This window comes from Calonectris borealis, chromosome 2 (assembly GCF_964195595.1).
Source record: "Calonectris borealis chromosome 2, bCalBor7.hap1.2, whole genome shotgun sequence".
NCBI lineage: Eukaryota > Metazoa > Chordata > Aves > Procellariiformes > Procellariidae > Calonectris > Calonectris borealis.
In genome coordinates, this window is record NC_134313.1 from 41,269,783 (window position 1) to 41,294,271 (window position 24,489).

Consider the following 24,489-nt stretch of genomic DNA (forward strand, 5'->3'; position numbering starts at 1 on the left):
GATCATGTCTCAGGATCCATCAGCAGAATGGTTCCTCAAAGAAGTTGTAAAAGCCAAAGCCACTTCTGTAGTAACAGCAGAATTTTGACCAATGGTCACTGACAGATGGATTAACTGGGCTTGCTGGAGTGTTTGTTTCGGTTCCACAGAGCAAATTATCTTACAGATGCATTAATGACTTGGCTGCTATAATAAAATATACTTACTAAGTTTATGGATGACGTGAAGGCAGGAACCATTGTAGTCATATTGGAAGGGAAGGTAGTATTTAAAATTATTTTGGGAATGGGCAAATGGTCTAAGATGAAGAATGAAATTCAGTATGGTAAGTAGGTATGAATACAGTGTAAACGAGCATATGCATAAATACCAGATTGGAAACAGTAGGTTAGATAGCTTCTCTGAAGAAAAGGACTGCAGTTTACAGTAGATAAACCAAATGAGTCATCAGTGTCACACTACTTCAAACAAACCCAAAAAAAGACAGATATATCAACAAGAGTAAGAATTGTAAAATACATATAGTAATTCTTTCTCTATACTCAATGAAAAGGCCTCAGCTGGAGGCCTGACTTCAGATTTGGGAACCATATTTCAAGAACAATGTGGACCAATTGGTAAAAATCCAGAGGAGGGCAACAGGAACAATCAGGAACAAGGAAGCATAACCAAAGAAGAATTTAAACAGTTCAGTCTGAAGAAAACTGTGGAAAGAGTTATTTATAATAACCAAAACCATCAAAGGCTATTGTACAGAAGAAAGTTGCACATCAATAGGGAAAAGAAGTGGAAATAATTGTCTTAAATTGCAGCAAAAGAGATTTAACATACACCAGGACTGGATCTAACAGCAGTGTGAATGAGCAGCATAGCCATACCATGCATCCAGGTACTTCTAATGAGAGAAGGGGATACTTGCCCTACCATTTCCAAGTAAATCTGTGTCTGGGCAAGGCATTGGGACACATTTTCTAGCTGTAAGGAAACTTAAGCAGTAGAGTGACAAGACTTCCATAACTAGATGTTTTTTATGAATAGGTTAAACAAAGATAGGCTGATACTGCCCTGAGGCCTCAGTAATGGCTTACTTGAGTCTTGATAGTTCCTCTAACTTGAGTTTTTATAGAATCATAGAAACATTTAGGTTGCAAAAGACCTCTAAGATCATCGAGTCCAACCGTCAACCCAACACCACCATACCTACTACACCATGTCCCTAAACACCACAGCTACACGACGTTTAAACACCTCTAGGGATGGTGACTCAACCACTTCCCTGGGCAGCCTCATTACAAGGCTTGATAACCCTTTCACTGAAGAAATTTTTCCTAATGTCCAATCTAAACCTTCTCTGGCGCAACTTGAGGCCATTTCCCCTCGTCCTATCACTTGTTACTTGGGAAAAGAGACCAATAGCCACCTCGCTACAACCTCCTTTCAGGTATTTGTAGATAGCAATAAGGTCTCCCTGCAGCCTCCTTTTCTCCAGACTAAACAGTCCCAGTTCCCTCAGCCACACCTCATAAGGCTTGTGCTCTAGACCCTTCACCAGCCTCACTGCCCTTCTTTGGACACACTCCAGCACCTCCATGTCCTTCTAGTGAGGAGCCCAAAACTGAACACGGTATTTGAGGTGCAGTCTCACTAGTGCCGAGTAGAGGGGGGGACGATCACATCCTTACTCCTGCTGGCCATGCTATTTCTGATACAAGCCAGGATGCTGTTGGCCTTCTTGGCCACCTGGGCACACTGCCGGCTCATGTTCAGCCGGCTGTCAACCAGCACCCCCAGGTCCTTTTCCTCCGGGCAGCTTTCCAGCCACTCTTCCCTAAGCCTGTAGCGTTGCCTGGGGTTGTTGTGACCCAAGAGCAGGACCTGGCACTTGGCCTTGTTGAACCTCATACAGTTGGCCTCGGCCCATCGATCCAGCCTGTCCAGATCCCTCTGCAGAGCCTTCCTACCCTCAAGCAGATCAACACACCCACCCAACTGCGGGAGTGTTGTCTGCAAACTTACTTAGCGAGCACTTGATCCCCTCGTCCAGATCATTGATAAAGATATTAAACAGAACAGGCCCCAATACTGAGCCCTGGGAACACCACTTGTGACCGGCCGCCAACTGGGTTTAACTCCATTCACCACAACTCTTTGGGCCCAGCCATCCAGCCAGTTTTTTACCCAGCGAAGAGTACGCCCGTCCAAGCCATGAGCAGCCAGTTCCTCCAGGAGAATGCTGTGGGAAACAGTGTCAAAGGCTTTATTAAGCCTTTAATAGATTAAAGTCTAGGTAGACAACATCCACAGTCTTTCCCTCATCCACTAAGTGGGTCACCTTGTCATAGAAGGAGATCAGGTTAGTCAAGCAGCACCTGACTTTCATAAACCCATGCTGACTGGAATGATTCAATACGAAATATGATACAATATGATTCAATATGAAAAATATCCACACAGTTGGTTTTGCGTAGTCTAAGGCATAGTCATCCTTGTACATTCAGTAAATAGCAACAGAACACCACCTATATGGAAGAAAACTACCATAAAATCCAAGGCTGAGAAAATAGGTTTCTAAGTCACCGCCAGACATTCAGCAGAAATGGACCTTTTATCAAGTTTGTGAGAAACTGTGAGTTCTCCAGAAGACATAGAAGCAGAGAAGCTGACCACAGCAGACTTACTTGTTTAATTTAGAATCTGAGCAACAAGGAGTGCCCCTGGAATCAATATGTGTATCAGAAGTCAGATGATGTTTTAAAAGAGTAAGGCTGGAATGACACAGCAACAGAAACAAGGCCCTCTCATGCAAAAGCAGACTCGTATTCTTTTCTCCTCCCATTGCCCTCCCTCTCATCCTTTCGGCTGTTTATCTTCTGCCATTATTAAAACCCTTGATAATTACTTTTTAAAGCAACATAAAACACGCATGAAACAAACATATTTGACCTAATCCATAATTAACAAAAGGCCTTTCTGATTATCAGTGTTCAAACGGTGTGCACAATTTTCTGCTTGCCATTGATGAGATTCTCACTCTTCAAAACATACCATTTAATTCAATATTTTAAAAGGAAAAAGGGTTGCCTCATAGCTTTGCATGGAATAGGAGTAGCACAGATAGCTTTCACATTCATATGTTAGAATTGATAGCAGCTGAATACGTTGCTCACTTTTGCACAGGCAGGTACTATCCAGTTTACATCACAAAGTTGTGCCATAACTGCCCTGTACTTCTATTAACTCACATGAGAATTTCAACACCACAGCTAACTGCTCTAGGATGGCAAAGCCCTTGATACGGACATGGTTGCATCAATAGATAAGAGCTGTCTTAGCTAAGCTTATACATTTAAAGAGTTGGTATAACAGTCTGCAGAAAAAAAGAAAATCCTGTTGGCATACGTCATATCTACACCAAAAGGCTCTTGTAATGAAGCTATGCCAGTATGGCTAAGACTGCAGCCTGCAATTTAGACAAAACGTAAGCAATATATCTCTACAATATCTGCATCTTCCAGGGTCTTTATTGTATGATCTTTACAACCAGTATAATGTTAGAAGTCCTTAGGAGTTTTTCTTCAGCTTGTGCACATTTCCTTTTGTCCATTTCTGAAATCAGAAACAGCCACAAGAGATCATCTGCCTCAAGACAGAATCAACTGTACAAACAATACGTTCTTGATCAAACACTCCTGTAACAGAACCCCTAATCCATGAGAAATTCATTCTTTTCATGAAAAAGTAAAGATGGAGCAGTGTTTAACCCATATAATATATATACTTTGCAAGCAAAAATAATTCCTGAATGAGGCAGGACAGGGGAAAATGTAGGCTGTCCAAACTAGAATTATAACTCTTTTTCCAGGAAATTCAGTGAGAATATTCTCCTATTTTTAAAAAGGAAGACAACCAAGCCAAAGATTTCTTTACCTGCCTAAGTGGAAAAGTGCACGTGCATCTGAAAACACCATTAAAGCTATTCAGGTTTTGCCTTTTTTCTTGGTATTCCCATTGCCCCAATTCTTATCACTCTTTGAGATAAGAACTGAAATGATGTGTATTTCAAAAATCTTGTCTTACGTTTTTAGAAAAGTGCCCATTTATTACGGTTTCTCACTTTCCACCAATATTTTAGCACAATGCTGTGGAATGCATTGGTTCCAGCCCTGAGCTGCAGGCTCAGTTCACAGCTCTTCCTTTGTCTTTAAAGGTGAAGAACACATAAATAATGTGCCTCTCCTGACACCTCTGGAAAGGTCTTTAGACAACAATTCCAGACACAAGTAAGTTTCTACCCTGTCAAGTAAGAGTGCTAAATGTGAAAAATTCTGTTAATGCAATGTATGGTTGAGATCTTCAATCAACCACGGTCAGGGTAGCCTAAATTTTGTCTTTTGCAGCATTTCTAATAAAGTGCATTTAAGTATCTAAAAAAAGAAAACACAAAAGGAAGACACAAAAAGCATTGCAGAAAACTATGTGCAGGGCTGACTACAAAACCTGAAATCAGTGAGATCTGTTCCACTGATTTCCAACAGGTTTTAGGTCACACCCTCATTTTTTTGAAGTGTTTTTTTTTTCCTTCAATACTAATATTCAAAGCAAAGCATTGAAATATGAGGAAACAGCAGTTTCTCCCTCCCACCCCCCCATGTTTCCCATTATGAATCCACGGTTTTGCTACAGAATCTTGACTCACAGAGTGCAAATTCTGGAAATGAATCAAGGAGGACTGTTACAAACTCTAAGGCCTCTGAGACCGCTTCGACATTTCCTGGAGAGATTGCACGGTGCAGAAAGAAGAGGTAGAAATGACAGAAAGAACTGATAGATAGCTAAATCGTGGCTCTGTGGATGCCAGCATAGGTTAGGTGTTTATAAAGTTGTAAGTGTCACATCCTGCATAGTTTCTTCTTTTCTCTCATAATAAAAAACATGTAATAAAGACAAAAATTACAATAGAAAAGCCAAAGTGGGGGCATCCATAATTACAGACTTGTACTCTTGTTGCAGTTTGTCCCTAATCTTGGCTAATCATATTCAAACATACCTCACTCCCAATGGTACATAAATCCTTAATGGTATATAAAGACAATCTACTTAAAAATACTGGGTACCTGAGTTACTCTGGGCTCAATCCCATGCCTCTTGATCGTATGTAACAGCCAAGCACCATAAACGGGTCTTGCCTTGAAAGGTGTGCAATGATCATCCGAACAACAACAGATGCAGTTGTCCACAAGCAGAATCATTAACCACAGCTGCTTCTCACACACACACAAAGGGAAATGATAGTGAACATATCTGTTTCTGCTGGCCGCACCTCCAACCCCCTTACCATCATCCCTCCGTGCTCCTTCAAAAGAGACATAAAAACACATCTGGAAAGGTCAGAAGTTACAGGACTATTCCGACTCTTCCCAACAACAGCCTTCTGCTAAAAACTGTGAGGGTCCTGCTGCATTTAGGATCTTTACACTTTCCAAAATAGGACAAAGATGAAGGAGGCAGAGTGGGTAGAGAGACAAATCCCCTAACGAAGATAGTGGTATATGAAAATACTAAAATATACGTATTTCAAACCGGTTACACCATTACAATCTCAAACCCTATTAAGCATTTTATTAAAATCCAAAGGTAAGGAATATTTCAAAGTATACATTCATTGTCAAAGCAATTTTTTCAAATATGTGAAGGACACTTACCATCAAGTATTCAGCTGTCATCTCTTAAAACTGATATTCGGCAAGTATAAATGACCATAACTCCATTGATGTTAATGGATTTATAGAGGTTAGAGAGCCAGAGAAAGTGAGTTTTGAATGATCTAATAACAGAAAAAGCAAGTGATAATGATCTCAGTTGTATCATCACCATACACCTTCTTGCTCATAAACAGACAAGCATGACGTGACCAAACTTTCTCAAGGAAAAATCTATCCTTCCGCTATGAAAAAGCATGAATGCTTCAGTCTCAAGGCCAACTTTTGTGAGAATTTGAAAGCACCAGACAAGAAAGGCTTATAAAAGACGAATGGCGATCTTGTGCTTAAGACATGAGCCTGGGAGTCATAAGTCTGCGTTTTTTCCCTGGCTTTGTCCCAACTTCCCTATGGCCTCAAGCAAGGGCTACTAGCAGCAATGGCAGTAAAAGGCTACTAATCCACTTTTGAGCATAGCTGTGGGAAATAGTTCAGAGTTCCCAAAAGATTAAAAATAACTTGCAAAGAGGATAGAAAAAAATAGATCAACTAAGCAGAAAGGGTTATTGGTAAAATTCAATGTCTGTGTTAGGTTTATAACTGGTAAGGTAAGAATGAAACTAGAAATTAACAGAACAAAAGTGGTGCACTTAAAATTAGGCCTATATCAGCTAAATAATAAGGGGAAGGTTTATTCCACCAACAGCTCCTGTGTAGAGGTTTAGGAAACAGAGCTCCAGAAATCAAAACAGCAAGAGATTTGCAGGGGAACTCTGGAAAGCATGCTGCAATTTCCAACCCGGTTCCGAGAATCTGCCCCTCTCTGCTGAGCTTCAGCCACAGGGGGACAAAGGCAAAACCACCCCAGATAAACCTGGCCCTCATCAGCAGGATATTAAAGCAGCACTCCTGAGATTGTGCTGGTGTACTTCTCCTCTGTCGTGATACTCCTCTTCATTCTTACCCTTCACCTAATCCTAAAACCACATTATAGCAGCATTTTGAATTAAGATGGCCCATTCTATTCTGCTGCCCAAGAACAACCAACACAAGAGAGAAACCTGACTGGGATGAGCAAATCGGGTTCTCATCAAAGCAATAAGCTGGAATCCAACAAAGCAGTAACTGGCGGACCCAGTCTGCTCTCCCAATGTTTCTCTTTGCAATAGCTTCTTCACATCCTGAGCATGTCAAAGAATTTGTGTCCTCACATTTTGCTAATTCTCCTCTTTTTATGCCAGTTGGCCTCAAACAGGGTAAGTAACTATTATTACTATTCCTTTGATCAATGCAAAAATCTGAATGAGGCTGGTTGACAGGTCACTGACCCAGCTCCCACGTTCAGGTGAATATCCTGATTATACCCCAGACCCACACACAAAGGCCCTCTTACCTTCCCCCATGAGAAAGGAATGAAACATGCAGTCCAAAAAGGAACCTAGGGTGCACATACACCAGCTACGTCTCTGAGCTGGTCAATAGGTGGCTGTGACTCCAGCCTACACTACAGAATCTGACCTTAGTTTTTACTTAATCTAAGAAAACTCAGTCAGGTTTCTTTGCTTACAGGAAGTTTACAACGGGTTCAAAGAAATGTATCTGGTGTAATCATTCAGTTTCAATATACTCAGAATTTCTTTCTTACTCTTTTTTTTCTTTCCTCTTATTCTTTTTTCCTTCCCTCTTCTTTATGCTAACGAATAACTTTCCAGTCTCTGATTTGGTTGGTTTTATCACCCTGATAGGTGATCTAGCAGACGGAAATCACTGGAGTCCAAACTTTGTTTAAAGTTGTTCAGTGACAACATCATGTCAACACCTTTGGCTTTCTGGTAGTAATTCCTCGATCAGAGTTAGCACGAAATATCTCAATGTCAGTAGCTGAGAAACTCAGATAACAATATCTCTTTAGAGAGTAAGTATCTGCTTAACAGTATTAATCTTACTGAGGTGCATATCTTTTCCAGAGTGGGTCTGACTGCTTTGCCTATACTCCAGCCCGTCCAGATACAGAATAGCTTCTGTCCAGGAGCCTTGTGGATGCATGAGCACTGTACCGCCTGAGCTACAATATTCTCCGCAGGCTCATTAACCAAAGCACCACACCATGCTAACTCCATGGTTCCCAGATGCAAACTGGCATGCCTTTGGCCATCTCAAAGCAGAACGAACATGCAACTGTCTCCATCAACTTGCGTAAGCAAACACAACGTTACTTCTCTAACTTAAGAGTTCTTTGAATTCTATATACGTGCCAAAGAATAACTGGTTATGATAATAGGAGAAAGTCTCACCTTGCCAAACAGCCAGTATTTCTAATGCAAAACTGTAATTGCGTATAGATATGCACTCAAATAGCACAAAGGAAATATTTTATAAAAACTCTATATGAGGCTTAAAGACATAATTATATAATAAAATGGCCTCAAAATCTGAGGTATTTTCTTGCTTATCCAGAAATCAGCATATATTAACTTCTGACATTTGAAAAGCCTGCTAATAAACTAGTAAAATGAGAGCAGAACAGACCTTGAAAGCATCTTAAAGTAATGGAAGATTTAATAAGAAAATGCATAATAAGGTACTTCTAGTCTAGCAAAAAATGTGAGCATAATAGATGACCAACACTACTCAGCATGATGTAGGGATCCGTGGAATGTTACAAAGCTAAGTCTCATGCTAGTGAAATGCTGGCTGGTAACACTGACAGAGTCAGTATGTGTGAAAGAAATCTTCCCCTGAGGATGTCCGATGAGTACATTCTCAACCACAACACTTCTCAGATTAGAAGAGGGTACTCATTTTTGCAGGCTTCCTAATGGTTCAATGACTTCATCTAATGGCACCCTCTAATAGTGCCTGCACTTACCGAGCCCAGTCAGTGGCACAGCTGCCTCGGTTACAGCTCGATCCCTCCGGGTAGTGATGCCTGAGTGGAAGGACACGAGTATCCGTAACTCCTGCTGTTCTCGGTGGGAGATGAGGTTACTCACACCCAGAGAGGAGGTGCTCAACACAGCACAGTCAGACTGCTATGCCTCTGATAGTTTATGTTCTTTAAAGCCACAGAGATTACCCCTTAAACACCAACATAATTTATTGCTTTGTTTTTAGAGGAAGAGAACTGAATGGGCTGTCTTGGAAATTACTCTTCTGCCTAGATAGTTGGGATTCACTGTCAGATGTGCTTTTGTCATTCAGAGAAAAAGGTACATGCAAAAATGAAGGTTTGCCTCCTAAGAGATTAGGATTTCTTCTTCCTATTGCAGTGAATATGCTGTAATTTCTTAGCCAATTCCAGTTACCGAAAATTGAAATGAACAAATGGGTTGACAAAGGTAACATACCAAGAAAATCACGAACTCACAGTTCTTTTAGTACAAATTAAACAGTGCTTCTATCTATCAGCAGAAGGAAAACAAAACTCTTCCCTGACTCAAAATTGTTCCTTCCCTGTACGCAGATGGTCAGTTCCAGCATTTTGGGGAGACTTGTTTATTTTCCCATTTCCAGAACACCATTAAGAGACTGAGTCCTGTCTTCTCCAAGAGCCTGTGTCCAGAGGTAACAATGCGAGGGGGAATCCCCAACGAAGCATGCAGTCAGTGCAGGTGTAGATATTTGCAAGTCTCATTCTGCAGGAGAGCTAATCGTGTCAGGATCAACTCAAATCTGTCAACACCTGAAAATAATCTTTCCAAAAGAGAATCCATAGTAACTACATTCCTCCTCAAGCAGAAAGAGATTTTTGTGTTTGCAATGAATTTTAGCACCTCTAAACCACTTTGCAAACAGTACACAATTATAAAAAGAAATGTGTTCTCTAAATTATGAGCCCACCCAAATACAGAGAACTTGCCTATCGAAATGTTAATATGCTCATAATCACTTGTGGCCAATATAAAAAAGGAATTATGGTAACTAGATGCAAAAACATGAAAAAGCACCAAGTAGAAAAATGGCCTGAACTAGGACTTCAGAGACTTTCTGTAGGCCTAAAGCAAAACATTTGCATGCTTCCTTTTCTGACTCCATTACCTGTTTTGGTTTGTAAGCACTTGAGGCAAGGTGTATCTCAGATATACATCCTAGTCCAGAGCCAACCTCAGCTGCAATGTGCTTCAAATGATCTTTAAAAGTGCAAACCCAGCACCGGATTTAGGGCATTAATTACTTCAGTTTCTCAACAGATGAATAAGCAGAGTGAAACCCCAGCAGTGCTGGAGCACTCCGGCATGTCTGGCATATGCACTAACTACAGTTCAGCCTAGAAATCTAACTGCAGCCCAGAAATCTCACAGAAAACTAAGAGATTCACATGGCCAAGAATTTCACAGGTCAGATAGGCCAAGGGAACCAAATACGTAAGAAAGCTAAATAACAAATAATTAAATTATTACCTGTACAAGGAAAAGGCCAGAATCTGTTGCTCAGTGAGATCTCGGATTAACCTTGACATTCTTTTGGCCACAAGGCTCCGCAGAAACAGTTCTTCAGTTTTCAGTGCAAATAAGTTATCACATACTGACTGAACACGGAAACCTGGAAGCTTTCATGGATACAAAAACGCAATGAAACTATTTGACATCAGTTTCTCCCACACTCTTTCTAGATGATCCAGGTTTGTTAAATGTGACCAAAAGAGGTTACAGGTAGTATTGTCCTCTAGCCATCATCAATACACTTCTTTTAGAAATGCAGGGTGTGTGGAAAATTTCAGCAGACCAGGATGGATATAGGTTTAGTACCTGTCCCACAGGAGAACAAGCAACAAGGTGCACGTACCTACATGATGGGACTCAGCAACATCCTGCTGTGGCTGCTCCACACTGCAGTTAAGGACAAGGCTTCAGGCACCCCACATTACTGCTGTGCAAGGCGGCACACCACATCTCAGCTGCGCAGGCTACATTTTGAGTACATCCAACTGATTACAGTTGTACAGATTAACAGATGTAACTGGTTACAATTAAAATCTAAACACACTTATCTTCATGATGTCTACTTAACTCATGAAAGAAATATATATTAGAGAAATGAAGGGCTTCATCACTTAATCCAATTTAAATAAACTTTGGCACTTTGTGGTTACGTCTGGCACAACTCAGTCAGCTTTGGCTTTCATAAAACACTATGATTAAATTATACATTAGTAATACAACTTAAAGCCATTCATGGCATCTAATATACTTCAACATACTTAAACTCATTTGTGACATTTGAATGAAGTTTGGATTTAGGCTACTGCCATTCATACATCTAATCTGTCATTGTAAATTCAGACTTGGAAGCACTTTTTCCATTCCATTCCAACACTCCTCTTGCAAGTCCTCTGACAACAGCACTACAGTAAATCACACTACTACTTCATTTACCATGTATCACTTGTTCACATTGTCTTCTTTTCTGAACTAACCAGACTTTTTTATGCTGTGCAATAAACATGATGTGAAGAACCACAAATAACTGTAGCTTAGACCAAAATAAATCTTACTCACGTTGTATAGATGCAAATCAATCAGATAACAACCACGTACATGATTTTCCTACAAGTGAAGAGAAATGGACCACAGTACCATAAATGCATTTCTGCATGCCTTTGCTTTTTCTTAATAATGTTGGAAGAGAAGTTAGAGAAATACACACGTAGATCCTTAAGACTGCAGGTTCATCCTTGTTTTTGAAAGTGCTCTGCTAAAGAGCATTAATTACTCTGTCTGTTTTAACTGAGGAATTTTATCTGTCATTTGTAACTGCAAGGACATTTGCCATTTCTTCCAGTTCTCTAGAATGATGCAGTATTTTTAGCCACAGGTTATGGGAGAACTCAATCACAGAAGTGAAGGATATTTTCAGGATGGGGTGAATCTTAAACCTGATGTTCACTGAGCCCATTTACAGCCACAAGTAAATTTTAACATTCTTGACTGGTATGGGGTTGGGGTGAACAGGGTCTGAATCCTACTTTGATAAAACAGTTGAAGATCAGAATTTGGAACTTGGTCTGAAATAGTTGGGAAGAGAGTTGGGAACAAATCACCTGGCTCAAGAAAAAAGACGAACGGGAGAATGGAAATAGCATATCATTTCTCAGCTAGGCATTGGAGCCAAGAGTATCCTATTGATGAGAACAGAAACAGTTTATCAGAAGAAGGATGAGGCTAAGCACAAATCTGTAACTTTCATCAACATAAGAATTAACCGGAAACAGTGAGAATTGGCGAAAATATCTTCGAAATCTTGGCATTTTTAAGGCTTCCTGAATGCACGTTAGTGGGTACACTAAAACAGGCATCTTACAAATGTACAGCTGGCTGACTAAAGACTGATTAAAGAATCTTCAGTAACTCAGGGGATCTCCATGAGCAGACCATCTCTTTCAGTTTTCTGAGTAGCTCCCTCTGCGTTAGAAGGCAGAGAGGCTTTTGAGGTTTCTATAATGTAAATTATTCAATCTGCAGGAGCAGCAAGGTTTCTGTTCCAGTTAAAGTCTAAACACACTTACCTTGATGATGTCTACTTAATTCATGAAAAAAATACATATTAGAGAAATGAAACACTCTGCGGTAGAAAGATACAGCAAGCTTTTAGCTGGAAAAAATAAATAACTTGCAAGCAGAGGTAGGACTATATATTTTCGTGATGCTATTCCCGCATTATAATGAACTACAGTTTCCAGCTTTAGAATTCTTCAGCTTTCTATTCTTTGATTGCAGAGACTGAACTTCTGAAAGGATTTTTCTCTATGCACTCCATTTTAACAGAATCCTGTTTCCAAAATGCATTTAGACATATTGTGAGGTCTTTTCAATCCATCTAAAAATCTGCATTTAATTGTGTTTTTTTTTCTTTTGTAGGGATGCACAAGGCTGATAAGGATTTACATGTCTACTCATTTCCACTGTGGCTTGTGATGAGCTTCAGCTGTATGCTCATAAGCTCCAGAAGCACTTTGCTCACATGAGGTTCCGGGAACTGCCAACAGGGCAGCATTCCCAGAACAGCACAGAGCATTCGAGGCTCAAACAAAGGCAACAATTAAAGTTGGATGAGAAAGACTGCCATTCATTCCAATCTTCCTAGAAAATATCATCATAATATGTTTTTGCTTCCTTGTCTCTTTTTATTCAAAAGGTCTGACACTAACACAGTGACTTTACAATAGAATAGTGAGAAACTGGCTTATCAGCAGCGGCATGTTAGGAAAGTTAAGATAGATTAAAATTCTTTTCTTAAGATCCTGTTTTCAGTGAAACCTTGGACAGGAATTCCTCCCACACACAGAGCCAACTTTCATCTATCTGCTGAAGAGGGCTTCCATGTCCCACTTTCTTTACACTCATCTAAATGTGCCTTTCTACACATTTCATCCCATGCTCCCACATAATTTCCCTCCCTGTAAAAGCATTTCAGGACCTTTCTGCTCACGGTTCATCTCCTAATTATTATTCTTGCTTTGCTTTATCTGTAGCTTCTTCGGTGTGTGTCAAAACCCTCCTTAGGGAAGTTCCATTTGGCTCATTGTCAAACATATGCTCTTTATATATATTTATAATTAATCTCAGCCAAAACTTCTGTACTGATGAAATAAAAAAACCTTTCTCTCAACCCCCTTTGGAGAGATCTGTGGAAGAATCAACTGTGATTATTCAAGAGAGTCACTCTCAACATAAATAATTGTTATGCAATTATCTTCCTTTTGCATTTCATAAAATCTTCAGTTTTACTACTTCATTATGTTAATTTCTGTAAGGGATATTTGTCTGGCAGAAACTGGTTTTTGTATTAAGTAGAAAACTTTTCTTTTTCCTTTCCTTTTACTGTAATGCTGGCATTCACTAGGTGGAAGGGGTTCACTGCTGCTTTTGCTTGAACCTATCATTGTAAAGAGCCTATATGTAAAAAAATGACTTTCAGCAACTTTAATGAGAGCTGGAGGGCATTCAGCAACTCGTAAGAACAAGTCCCAGATCACCACAGCATTAAAAAATCCATCTGAGCTGAGATTACCTGCAAGGTATGGCTGTGTTTGAAGAAAGACAAGATGATAAGGAAGTACAGTAAAAAGTAAAAAGACTAAAATAAAATCTTTTACTACCTTTTTATTACCAGGGTCTTAAGCACTCTGTATGTTCCTGAGATCAGAGAACAGTGATTAAATCCAGTTTCCCTCTGTCTTTTACAGACCTACCAAAGGCACAGATCTGTAGCGAGATTACAAAGATTTCACTGGTCACACATGGGGAAAAAAAACCTCATGAAACACTAAAACCTGTCATAGTGCTGCTGGCACTGCTCTGTCAAGGAATTGCAGGTCTCGCTAAGTGCAGCAGTGTATGATCCGAAACCTGCTGGCATACCCTTTAAGAAGGTATGCATTAACTGCTCTTGATAGATGAGGAGAAAACTGTTTCATCTTAGACAAATCTGAGCTGCTTCAAGATTCAAAATGAGACATTTTCCATTTGATATTGCCCGAATTCTATTTTCAAGGCAAAATGTACTAAATAAAAGGAAGTAAGAAATGTTCTTCTTTCTGACGAATGAAAAAGATGAAATTCACACAAAATCAATGCAATTAACATTATTTTTCATTTTGATTTAATGTGACTCATAAAGCTTACAAATGCCTCCCTGTGCTGACATCCCTAGCAAAGATACCATGCCCAGTATGAGCAAAGCAATGCACACTTCATTACGCTGTCCTGCTAGCACCCCTGAAAAGATGACCTGAAGAAAACATTGGCAAAAAGATCACTTTGGTCTTCACAGTACTATGGCCACCAACCTTGACCCTCCTCGTATAACATAAAAGGTGGAAATTAGGGCTAATAGGGAGATGATATTTTTATATTGACGCTATATCAAGACCACTAACATTTCATATAAAACATAATGACATTTGCCCTCATCTAACTTGCAGTGAATTTCAAAATTTGACCTAGAGGTGAAAAACTCTGTATCGTACTATCAGTCCCTTCAACCACGCAGTCACTTATTAATGCTCCTTTATATTACTCATCTAGAACCAAAAATGTGCAGTTCATTTCCCCGTACAGACAGAAATAACAGGCTCTTGCCCAAAATGACTGCTTAGGAATGAATTACAGGACTGAATGAATAACATATATTTTGCTTCAATACTAAGGAGTTCAAAAAATCTGACATACTACATTGTATCACAGTATTATTATTTGTGAAATAATAAATGACAAGGCCATCACAGGTACTTCTCCTTTAATTTAACACCGAAGTTTGATACCAAGAGATACAACTGAATACTAGAATTGTTATTGCTGTATCAAGCCTATTTCCACAGTATTACGCCCATAACAAATTAAAAACCTAATTATTTCAAAACAACCCAAATTACTGTGTATTTTAAATACCCTCCTAATAAAGAATTGAAGGCCCTTATTCCTTAGGCCCTTATTCCTTACGCTCTGGTAAGATCATATAATCACGGGATAACCTAAGTTGAAAGGAATCTCTGGAGGTCTTCTGGTAAAACTCATAGCAGGGCCAAATTCAACATCAGATACACTTCAGTTAGATCAGGTTTTTCAGAGCTATGTTCAGCTGGGGTTTGATTTTATTCAAGGATGGAGTTTCCACAACTTCTCTGGAAAACATGATCCAATGTATGACTGCTCTCACTGTGAATTTTTTTTCCCTAATATTTAACCAGAATTTCCCCCTTGTTGCATTCTGAGTCCACTGCCTCTCCTCTTTTCACTGAGCACATCCAAGAACAGACCATCTTACCAATATCTGTATTGAATGTGTGAATTGATTCCGGTCCTATTCAAGTGAAATACAAAACCTCCACTCACTTTTCATGTGCAATATCAGGGCCAATGATCTGTGCGACTGGTTTGACTCTCTCTTTGCTCACCTAATCAATTAAATTCATTTATTTATGTGGAAAAGTAATTTGGATATCATAGAGGAGCCAAAATGCAATATTTTTACCTGAAAAATTAAAGAATTGTGATTTTATCACTTATTTGTCAACTTACCAGATTGGCCCCAAAACTAAAAGGATCCACTTCATACCTATAAGATGCATGTAAGATACACACAGATTGAAAACATGACCTAAGATTAAATAGTCTTGTAAGTTTTTATTTCAGATCCAAACCTCACAAAATCAGCAAGACTTAAACACCACCTAATCAACTGCAAGTGCAGTCGATCCCATATGATCTCTAAACACAAACATACTGCGTATTCAAGTTCTGCAAGTCCTACCCAAATTCCATTTGGATCCAACAATATTATCCTTCTGAATTTCAATTATTTCCAAAACCGCAATCTTTGTTTCCTAGTCCCAAGAATTGTGGCTTGGCAGAATGTAGCAGATCTTGAAGTAGAAGCAGATCAGCAGCATATTCCAATGTTCTTAAAATAATTATTTCCAAAACTTACTGATATTATAGGCAGGAAGGATAGCTATAAAATTCCCAGTTTTGGTGAATTAATTGCCATTATTATCATTGAAATCTTAACTCTTCCACTTCATCACTGTAAAAATTTTCAGTAAATCTTTATATGACAGTTGACCGTCAGCCACAGAGCAGCAAGGAATTGCAGAAAAATAGCCTGCTGTGATGAACAGAGCCTGAAACTAAGAAAGAGCTGCACGGCTTCTTTAAGAAATTCACCCAGTTCAGAAATTTCAGAGAGCTCTGAAAGTTCAGGGTTCCTCAAGTTTTGAATTCCCAACTTCGGATCACTGAACGGAAAGAAGTATTAAGTGCAGCTTTGGCAGGAGGGGATTTCACTGCTGAGGCTGAATTTCTGGTGCATGGGATAGTTAAACACTACAGTGCTGATGCACTGGGAATGTGTGTTTTACTAACAGGTATCTCCCAATAATTTTGTAAAACAAACCAAAAACACAAAGTGAAAAACACTTATTGATGGTTGTTGCTCTTTTGTCCCTGATAAGAGAGATCCTAAAAATGATAGTCTCATATGTTTTTTGGATTGCAAAGATTTAACTCCAGTAGTTCTACATTACTTCCAATCTTAATGTTAAATGCAATTATACACCCGTACAACAAGCGTATCGGCCTCTTAGGCACAGCCACCAGCAATGGTTACATGTTTTGGGGATGTTGTTTGAGTTATTGGAGCAAAACACCGTTCCCACATCAGCTGCCCTTAACAGAAAGGGCAACATCCTGCAACCAGCGCATTGTTTGGGGCTAAAATCCCAAGCTTCCTCCACCCCTGCTAGTACAATAGGCACCCCCTCATACTTCCTCCTCCTTTATCAGTGGACAGATGCTTCATCTCCAGATCAATGGGCCAGTGATTCTTTTACCAACATAAAAAGATGCAGCAATTTACCGGTTCAAAGACTTTACTTTCTCAAATTTATCAAATCCCTTGAACCCCTGAGCTGTTAACTGAATAACTGTTATCTGTCAGTTCTAACATACAAGCACCGAGAGCCAAAATCATAAGTTACAGTTTCCAGCTTTATAAAGCATTTTGAAATGAGATGAAAATCTATGCATGGCAGGTATCACTTCCCCACACTGCTGAAATTCCACTATGTACAGTAACAAATGATGAAACGCTATCATTCAGTCTAATGGATGCAGTCTCACCTCCAAGCGTAAGGATTTACATACATCAGTATAATTAATGTTAATGGCAATCACAAACATAAGTCTTCTGAATATTGAGAGGAATTAGTCTGTTAAAATGACCAACGGCACTCCCCAAACAATCGCTAGTCAAAACATTAATACGCAGAAGCTGTGTTTCCACTGGAATCATTTTCCAGTGTGGTCTGTTGACACAAATTATTTGGAAAGTAACAGGTTAAATAGGGAACAGCCTATTTTCACTAACTGTACTGGATGAAATGTACACTTCTAAATCAAGACCTAGACAATGAACACAGTGCAGGAAAGTCCAAGGATAAACACATGAAATGAGATTGTCAAAGCAATGAAGAGGACTTAGCCACGTGCTTTCCATTAATCTTTCCTTCACCGCTTTGAAAATCTTGTTCACGATCTCCATTATTCAGAGTTCTTTGTGTTTGTATATCTGTATACTTCTAGGTACCAAAAACTTCCACTTACTGTAAATGTTGAAACAAAATTATCCTGCAACGGTAGTTTCTCAGAAACACATTTTCAAAGCAGCATGAAGGTTTTCACTCTGTGACACGTATTAACATCAACTGGATTCACACAGCTAAATTTCTCTGCAATTCACTGTCAACTTACCCCTTCCAGAATTTAATATTTTTTGAATTTGTTTTATTTGCCAAACATTTTCATGTTGCAGTATTCTATAGCATGGTGGCTACTCTAGCACAGGCACCGTGTCTGGCAGCTGCTTTAATTTTCTAGTACAGGCAAGGCCAACATCTGAGACTTCTAGTGGCACCAGTAAGAATTATGGTTGTAATCCAAAGGATTCATATATCCTTATGATATATTTTCCTGATGTATACACAGCTCTGAATAGTCTTAATGACAGATTTATGCACAAAAAGATACACATACACTTCTGAGTTCTTCGCTTGACAACTTTGGAAATGGCATATGACAATGCTTCAGTCAGGAAGAGTAAAACAGTGAAAGATCACAGGGAGGAGCGGGGGGACGGAGCACAATATTGTTCTCCTTACGCAAAATTCCCTTGGCTTTCAGAAGCAGAATCCACCTGCAGAGGTTCAAGGAAACCACGCAGCTAACAGTTTTTCCTGGTGCCACCTAGCCCCCCGTCTCGGTGATTATTTTCTAAATCCTGTATTACACATAATGATATGGATTCACGTTTAAGAATGAGGTTATCATTAAACAATAGAAGACTGTCTTTGTGATTACTGAATTCAACATTAAAATGTGTTTATTGTAAAATGTGAAAGCTCTCAGTCAGAAATAAACATTTTCATGAAGCAAAACATAACTGAAAACTGGTATTATTGTCATTTTTATGTCAAAATCCTCCAACTGACAAACAGCATTGAAAATTACAAACAAATCTTCTTGAAGTTAATACACGTCATGTATTATCATTAGAGAAAGGGGGTTTTATCGACTGTCATGCAATAACTGTTCTTCTTTTCACCTTGTAATTCTTCACCCCAGCAACATACAAACATGCAGCCTAGGCAAAAGTTAGAGAAGACGACAGTTTTAAGGAATCAAGAAACTGTGCTTTGAGGCCGCTGAACACTGCATCTTTCTTTAGAACAAGAACCAAATCTTCGGTATGAACATGTTTCCAGGAATTTGGCTTTTTTACTTCACATCATCTTATACCAAAGAGAATCTACATAGCACATGTATGCTATAAAAGGTGTTGCCAACCGTGTTTTATAAGATATCTCTTTTTCGGGTGGTATCTAAAGGTTAATCTTAAGGTTAAGCCTGAACTGTTCCCAGGCCCTTTTCTGACATGACCAGAATATGACTAAGGTGAACAACTTCCTTTTTTAAAATACATGCCCATCTGTCTCCTTTTCTAAAGTTTTTCCTCAAGTCATATAAATCATCTGTACTTCTGAAATGCTACAAATTAGCACTACAAGTGCCTTGGGTTTTCTAACATTTAATCTAAATGTTGTCCACAGTCAGTAATACCACTTTCACCCCTCCATAAATGGATGCAAGGTAAAATACATCTTGCTTAATGACAGTAATGTCCGGGGATGCACTTTTGTTGTGCATGCTTTATATTCATGACCTCTGAGATGTTAGAAGAAGATCTAAAACCGCCTGTGGCGACAACTTCTACAGGCATAAACTGAACACTACCACCACTGAGATCACGGAAAGTACCTAAACTTTAAGTTCACGTCTACTAGACGACTTCTTGGATCTAAACCACGACTTTTATTTTTAAATGAAAATAAATTAAAATGAAAGCATTTTGCCATGCAGACATTTATCAGTGCCTGAAAGACGTGGATATGACAGTGGAACATTATTATAAAACAGGTAAGTACAGTAGAAAAAACTACGCATTAAAGTCATTTTTGAAAGTTGTTATATCATCTGATAGGTCTTTTATAAAATACAAATCTTTTTCTGAAAGACTTTATATGCATTTCTCTGCAGATTATGGTGGCTATTCACACTTTACTTCAATTTTTAGAGCCTCCAAGTAATTCTACAGAATAGTAAATACAGTTATTATAACCTTCATAACTGGCAGAGAGATATATTTGAAGAAAAAGGTTTTGTTTCCCCTCCCTCATGCACTGAAGTAAATCAGGAGCGATTCTGCTGCAGTCGATAGGACAGATTCTGCAAAACTGATGCAAAACAAGAAAAAAAAAGGCCAGAAATGTATAAACAAATCTTTCCTCACACTAAAAGTACAAATCGCACGTCTTCTCTGCTTTTTGGCAAGGTTGTGCCATTGAAGTACTTATACCCCACTTAGCTCCATCACACTAAAGCACATCTGAATAAGGTCCAGACTCGCACTGGAAACAATGGGGGTACACCAGTTTACACAGGCTGAGAATCTGGCATAAAGCCTTGAAAATGAATGAGGATCTTCAAATGAGGTAATTGCATGTATTGCATTTAAGTGTATTACCCCTGAAACAGAAGCGATTTCAAAGTGCTGTAACAGAAAACTAGGAAGATTAGCAAAGGATTAGGGAAAAAAAAAAACCAACAGTAAATGCATCCCACTTTTCTTCTCTACAGACACACACACACAAGGAACACCACTCATCTTAAGAAAGATCATGTGGCAAAACGATGACTCTGAGTCACTAGGAAAGAGAAAAATCTTTTAAAATACTCTTGGGACCAGGGACTACTGTTAAAGGAAGAGCATTATTTTACCATCCAGCTAATGAGCCAGAGGAAGGATTATTATTGTTTGGCGGTGTTTTGTCTCCACAACTCTTTTCTCTGAAACAAATATGCCAAATTCAGTAAACAAAGAGAAGAAGATGCCCCGTTCTGTTGTTTCAACCGCACAGGGAGGAACATTTAACCAGAGGAAAGGAATCCCCAGCAAAGTCACAGGAGAGGGCCGGCAGATGCCCCTTTTACAAAGGTTAAGAAAAACAGAAAGAGGCGGCGATGGCGGTGGTTTTCCCGCACCCCTCCCCGCCGCGCTGACACGGGAGGTGGGCGGCCCGCGGCGGCAGCGCCCACCACTGCCCGGCCCGGGCCCCGCCGCGGCAGCCCCGAGCCGCCGCCCGCCCCGAGGGCCCCGCCGCCGCCCCTCGGCCACCGGCTGCCGGCCGAGCGGGGGCACCGTCCTCCTCTTTCTTCTCCCCAGCGTCTACTTCCAGCAGACGGGGGCAGCCCCTGTCCGCACCGGGGGAGCCTCTCTCCCTCAGGCAGGGAGCGCTGACAGCCTCCCGGGCTGAGGCACCGCGGCACCCGCCCCGGCCCGCCGGCTCCCCCCTCCCCAGACACGGGGCCGCTCTCGCCCCACGCCGCCTCCTCCTCGCGTCGCACCGCAAAACTTACGGGCCGCGGGTCGGGGGCGAGGAGCGGGCGCGGGCGGACCGTCGGGGCGGCGGGAGCGGGGCCGGCCGCCTGCGCTCGCACACGGCGCGGACAGCTCCGCGGCCGGGTCAGCGCCGCTCCGTGCCCCCGGCGGCCGTGCCCGGGGAGGGGGGGGGGAGCGCCCGTCCCTTCCCGCCTCCCGCGAAGCCGAAGCGTGTCCCGGGGCGGGCGGCCGGGCACTCACCAGCTGCAGCGAGCAGAGGAAGATCAGCGTGCAGCGCCCCGTGCAGCAACCCATGGTGGCAGCTGGCCGCGCCGCGCCGCCGGAGAGCCGCCGCTTCTCTGCTTGCCTCCCGCGCTGACGCGGCCCCGGAGGCGAAGCGGGGGGCTCACCGCATCCGGACGGAGCGGCCGGGCGTGTGTGTGTGTGTGTCCCCCGCCTCTCGCTGCTCCCCCTCCTTTGTCGAGGGAGTTTCTCCTCGGCGGCGGGAAGGAGCGCGCGGAGGTCAGCGCGGCCCCGGGGAGAGGAGCCGGCGGCGGCGGCAGCGGGGGGCCCTGCCCGGCGCGGCGCGGGACTGACTCTGGGGAAGGGGAAGGGGCAGGGGACGGGGGTGGGCGTGTGCGGACCGGGGCGGGGGTGGGCAGAGGGAACGCGTGCGGGGAGGCGGGGGGCTGGCGGGTGGGCGTGCTAGGGAGGGCGCGGGGCTGCGGTAGGTGTGAAGGGGAGAGGAGCGGCGGCGGCGGCGGCGGGTTCTCCTCAGGGCGCCGTGCCGGGGGAAGGGGCGCGGAGGGTCCCTGAGTGGGCGGTTTGCGGGGATTTTGGAGGCTCCGAGGGCAGGCGGTGCTTGGGGGGGACTCGGCGGGAGGGGCAGGGAGCTGTGCGAGCAGCGGCGGCCGAGGCAGCCCGGCGCGGGCCGCTTGTTGCGAGCGCCCGGGGAAAGTTCAAGGGACTTGGGCGGCTGTAGGCGGGGAGAGGAGGGGAGGGGCGGGGGAGCGACGGCCGCCGAGCGGCGGGGCGGGGCGGGGCCGGCCCCGGAGCAGCCCGCCCGTGCGGCGGCCGGGGAAGCCCAGGGGCGGGCGGCGGGCCATTGTTCGCGGCCTGCGCTGTGCCGGGGGCGGAGGGGGGTCCCGGGTGCGGGGGGAGGCCGGCGGGCCCCTGTTCGTCAGGGAGAGGCTGGCTGCCCGCTCCCGGAGGGGGTGGCAGGCGGGTGACGGGAGGTACCTCAAGGAGCCCGTTTCCCTCCCTCTCCGCCCTGCGCGGCGCCGGGGCGCGGGCAGGGCGAGCCGGCTTCCGCGGGGGTTGTGAGGGGCCTGGGTGCCCGAGGCTGCCGCTCGGGTTGTTTAATCTCCTCCTCGGCCGCTGACAGGCGGTGCCGGGGGAGGGGGTTTCCCTCCCTGGCAACGCCATTGTGCCAAGAACCCGCCGGCTCCTGCTGCCCCTCGCGGGTGTGAACTGGGAAGGGCCTCCGGGGAGAGGGGCTCGGCCCCGGCAATAATCTCTCTTGGCAAAGGTGAATGGACTCCGAGAGTTGCAAAGAATTCCTGCGTGCAAGGAGACGGCTGAATAACCGCTGCTCTCCAGGAGCCTCTCCACGGGCAGCCGAGAGAAATAGTATCAGTAGAGATACTGCGGTCCCTACATCTGTATATGCACTTTGGTCGTAAGCAAGTAATGTTTTGGGGAGGAATAATAGATACAAACATGCACACTGTCTCTTAAAAATATTTTTACACATGGATGAAGTGTCAACGACCTTTTTTTTTTTTCCTCTCTTCAACAAAGTATGGATAAATCAGATTATTTTTTACAGGCATTAAGGCATGTTCCACTCACCAGACAGTGCTTTCCTACAGCCTGTTACCAGCTGCTGTTTCATGATACAGACTTCTGCCAAAGAACACTGAAGCTTGCCCTGAGAAAAAAAAAAACTACCTTCTGCAAGGCATTTTAGCAAGATATCTGATTAATATCTCTATGAAATACAGAGTATTGTATCCCCAAACTACATACAACTTTTAATTTATGCATTAAGTGGTAGTGACAGTACTCAAATAATTACAAAACTACTACAAAATAGTATTGTGTCAGATTAGATTTGGAAAGCTGCTTTTTTCTATGATGTCCCTTTTAAGTAGGAGAGCATTAAGATAGTTTTATATACCAAAGCGAAGGAACAAAAGAAAGACAAGTAAGAACCAGATTCTGCTCATCCAGGATATGTATTTGACTAGGTATGTGTGTGAGGAGTGCAAACTATAACCACATTGCACAATATACAAAACTTCAATAAAACAGCCTGAGATTTGTATTTCTACGTCTGGCTTTTAAGATAAAATTCTACTTGGGGCTAAACTTTACTAAAGTTACATGTTCTGAGAACATACATATTTTGAAGGATGAATACTAGAAGATATGGAAGTAAATTGAAAAGGTGATAGTTGCCAAAAATACGTTGTGCCAGCCTGAACTGGTAAATTTTATGGATAATTGGTTTTCTATACAGAGGACTTAGAGCAGGCATCATCTCTCTGGTCTTCACTGAAGTATTTAATACGCTACCAGATGCTTTTTAGTTAAACCCAATAATACAGACATTAATAATAAGAATTGCAGGGTGGGTAAGGAACCAGATAAACGAAATGATAAGAGCTAGTGCTGAAGAGATTTTACTTGTACATACCGTATTCAGCCCCTGCTTGTACATCAGTAGGATGAGGTCCGTAACTCTTCTCTATTTCTCCCCAGGGGTAGTACTCTTCTGACAAGTAGCTAAATCCTTACCTTTCCTTCTCGCAAGAAAGCAGATACCTTCCAGTCCTAGGATAGTAGCTGACATCAACCCATGTTCTTTGTTAAGGCAGAACTGTCTGAAGACCTGGATAAGATACACAAGGCACTTTTCACCTGTCCAAGCTATTGTTTCAGTAACCTGCAGAACCAAGTGGGTATTGCTATTTCAGAGACAAACAGTGTTCAAGCTGTCTTCCAGACTATAAAAGGCAGAAAATTCCTTAAAAAAAAAAAAACCCAAAACCCCAAAACAAACAAACAAACAAAAAAACAGCAAAAAGAGAAAGCCAATAGTGGTTATTTCTGTATAGACAGTTCAACTTCCTCACAATTTCTAATTTGTGTGTTACTGAATTTGATTTCCAGAGGCGATAACTTTCAGAGCATGTAAAAGCAAGTCTCAGAAGTGATATCTAAAAAGCAAAAAAACCCAACCCTTTTCCAAACCACTTTCATCGTTGCCTATCCTTATAAATTATGGCAATTCCCATCTTCACTGAGAGAAGTTTCATAGAGCTCTACAAATCTCTAATGTTTTGCTGTTCGCTTT

At 42.0% G+C, this 24,489-nt stretch overlaps 1 protein-coding gene across 2 annotated transcripts in view; it reads right to left on the reverse strand.

The window, feature by feature from the left end:
- The window catches only part of NKAIN3 (sodium/potassium transporting ATPase interacting 3), a 374,993-nt gene extending 353,268 nt beyond the window's left edge, over positions 1-21,725 (reverse strand). The window contains exon 1 of one of the 2 annotated variants that reach the window (XM_075141783.1): positions 21,393-21,725. In XM_075141783.1, the coding sequence (XP_074997884.1) occupies positions 21,393-21,446 (54 nt within the window). In that variant the 5' untranslated portion in view covers positions 21,447-21,725. The remainder of the gene's footprint in view (positions 1-21,392) is intronic. The other variant, XM_075141784.1, reaches the window with a different exon arrangement.
- Between the last annotated feature and the right edge of the window lie 2,764 nt (positions 21,726-24,489).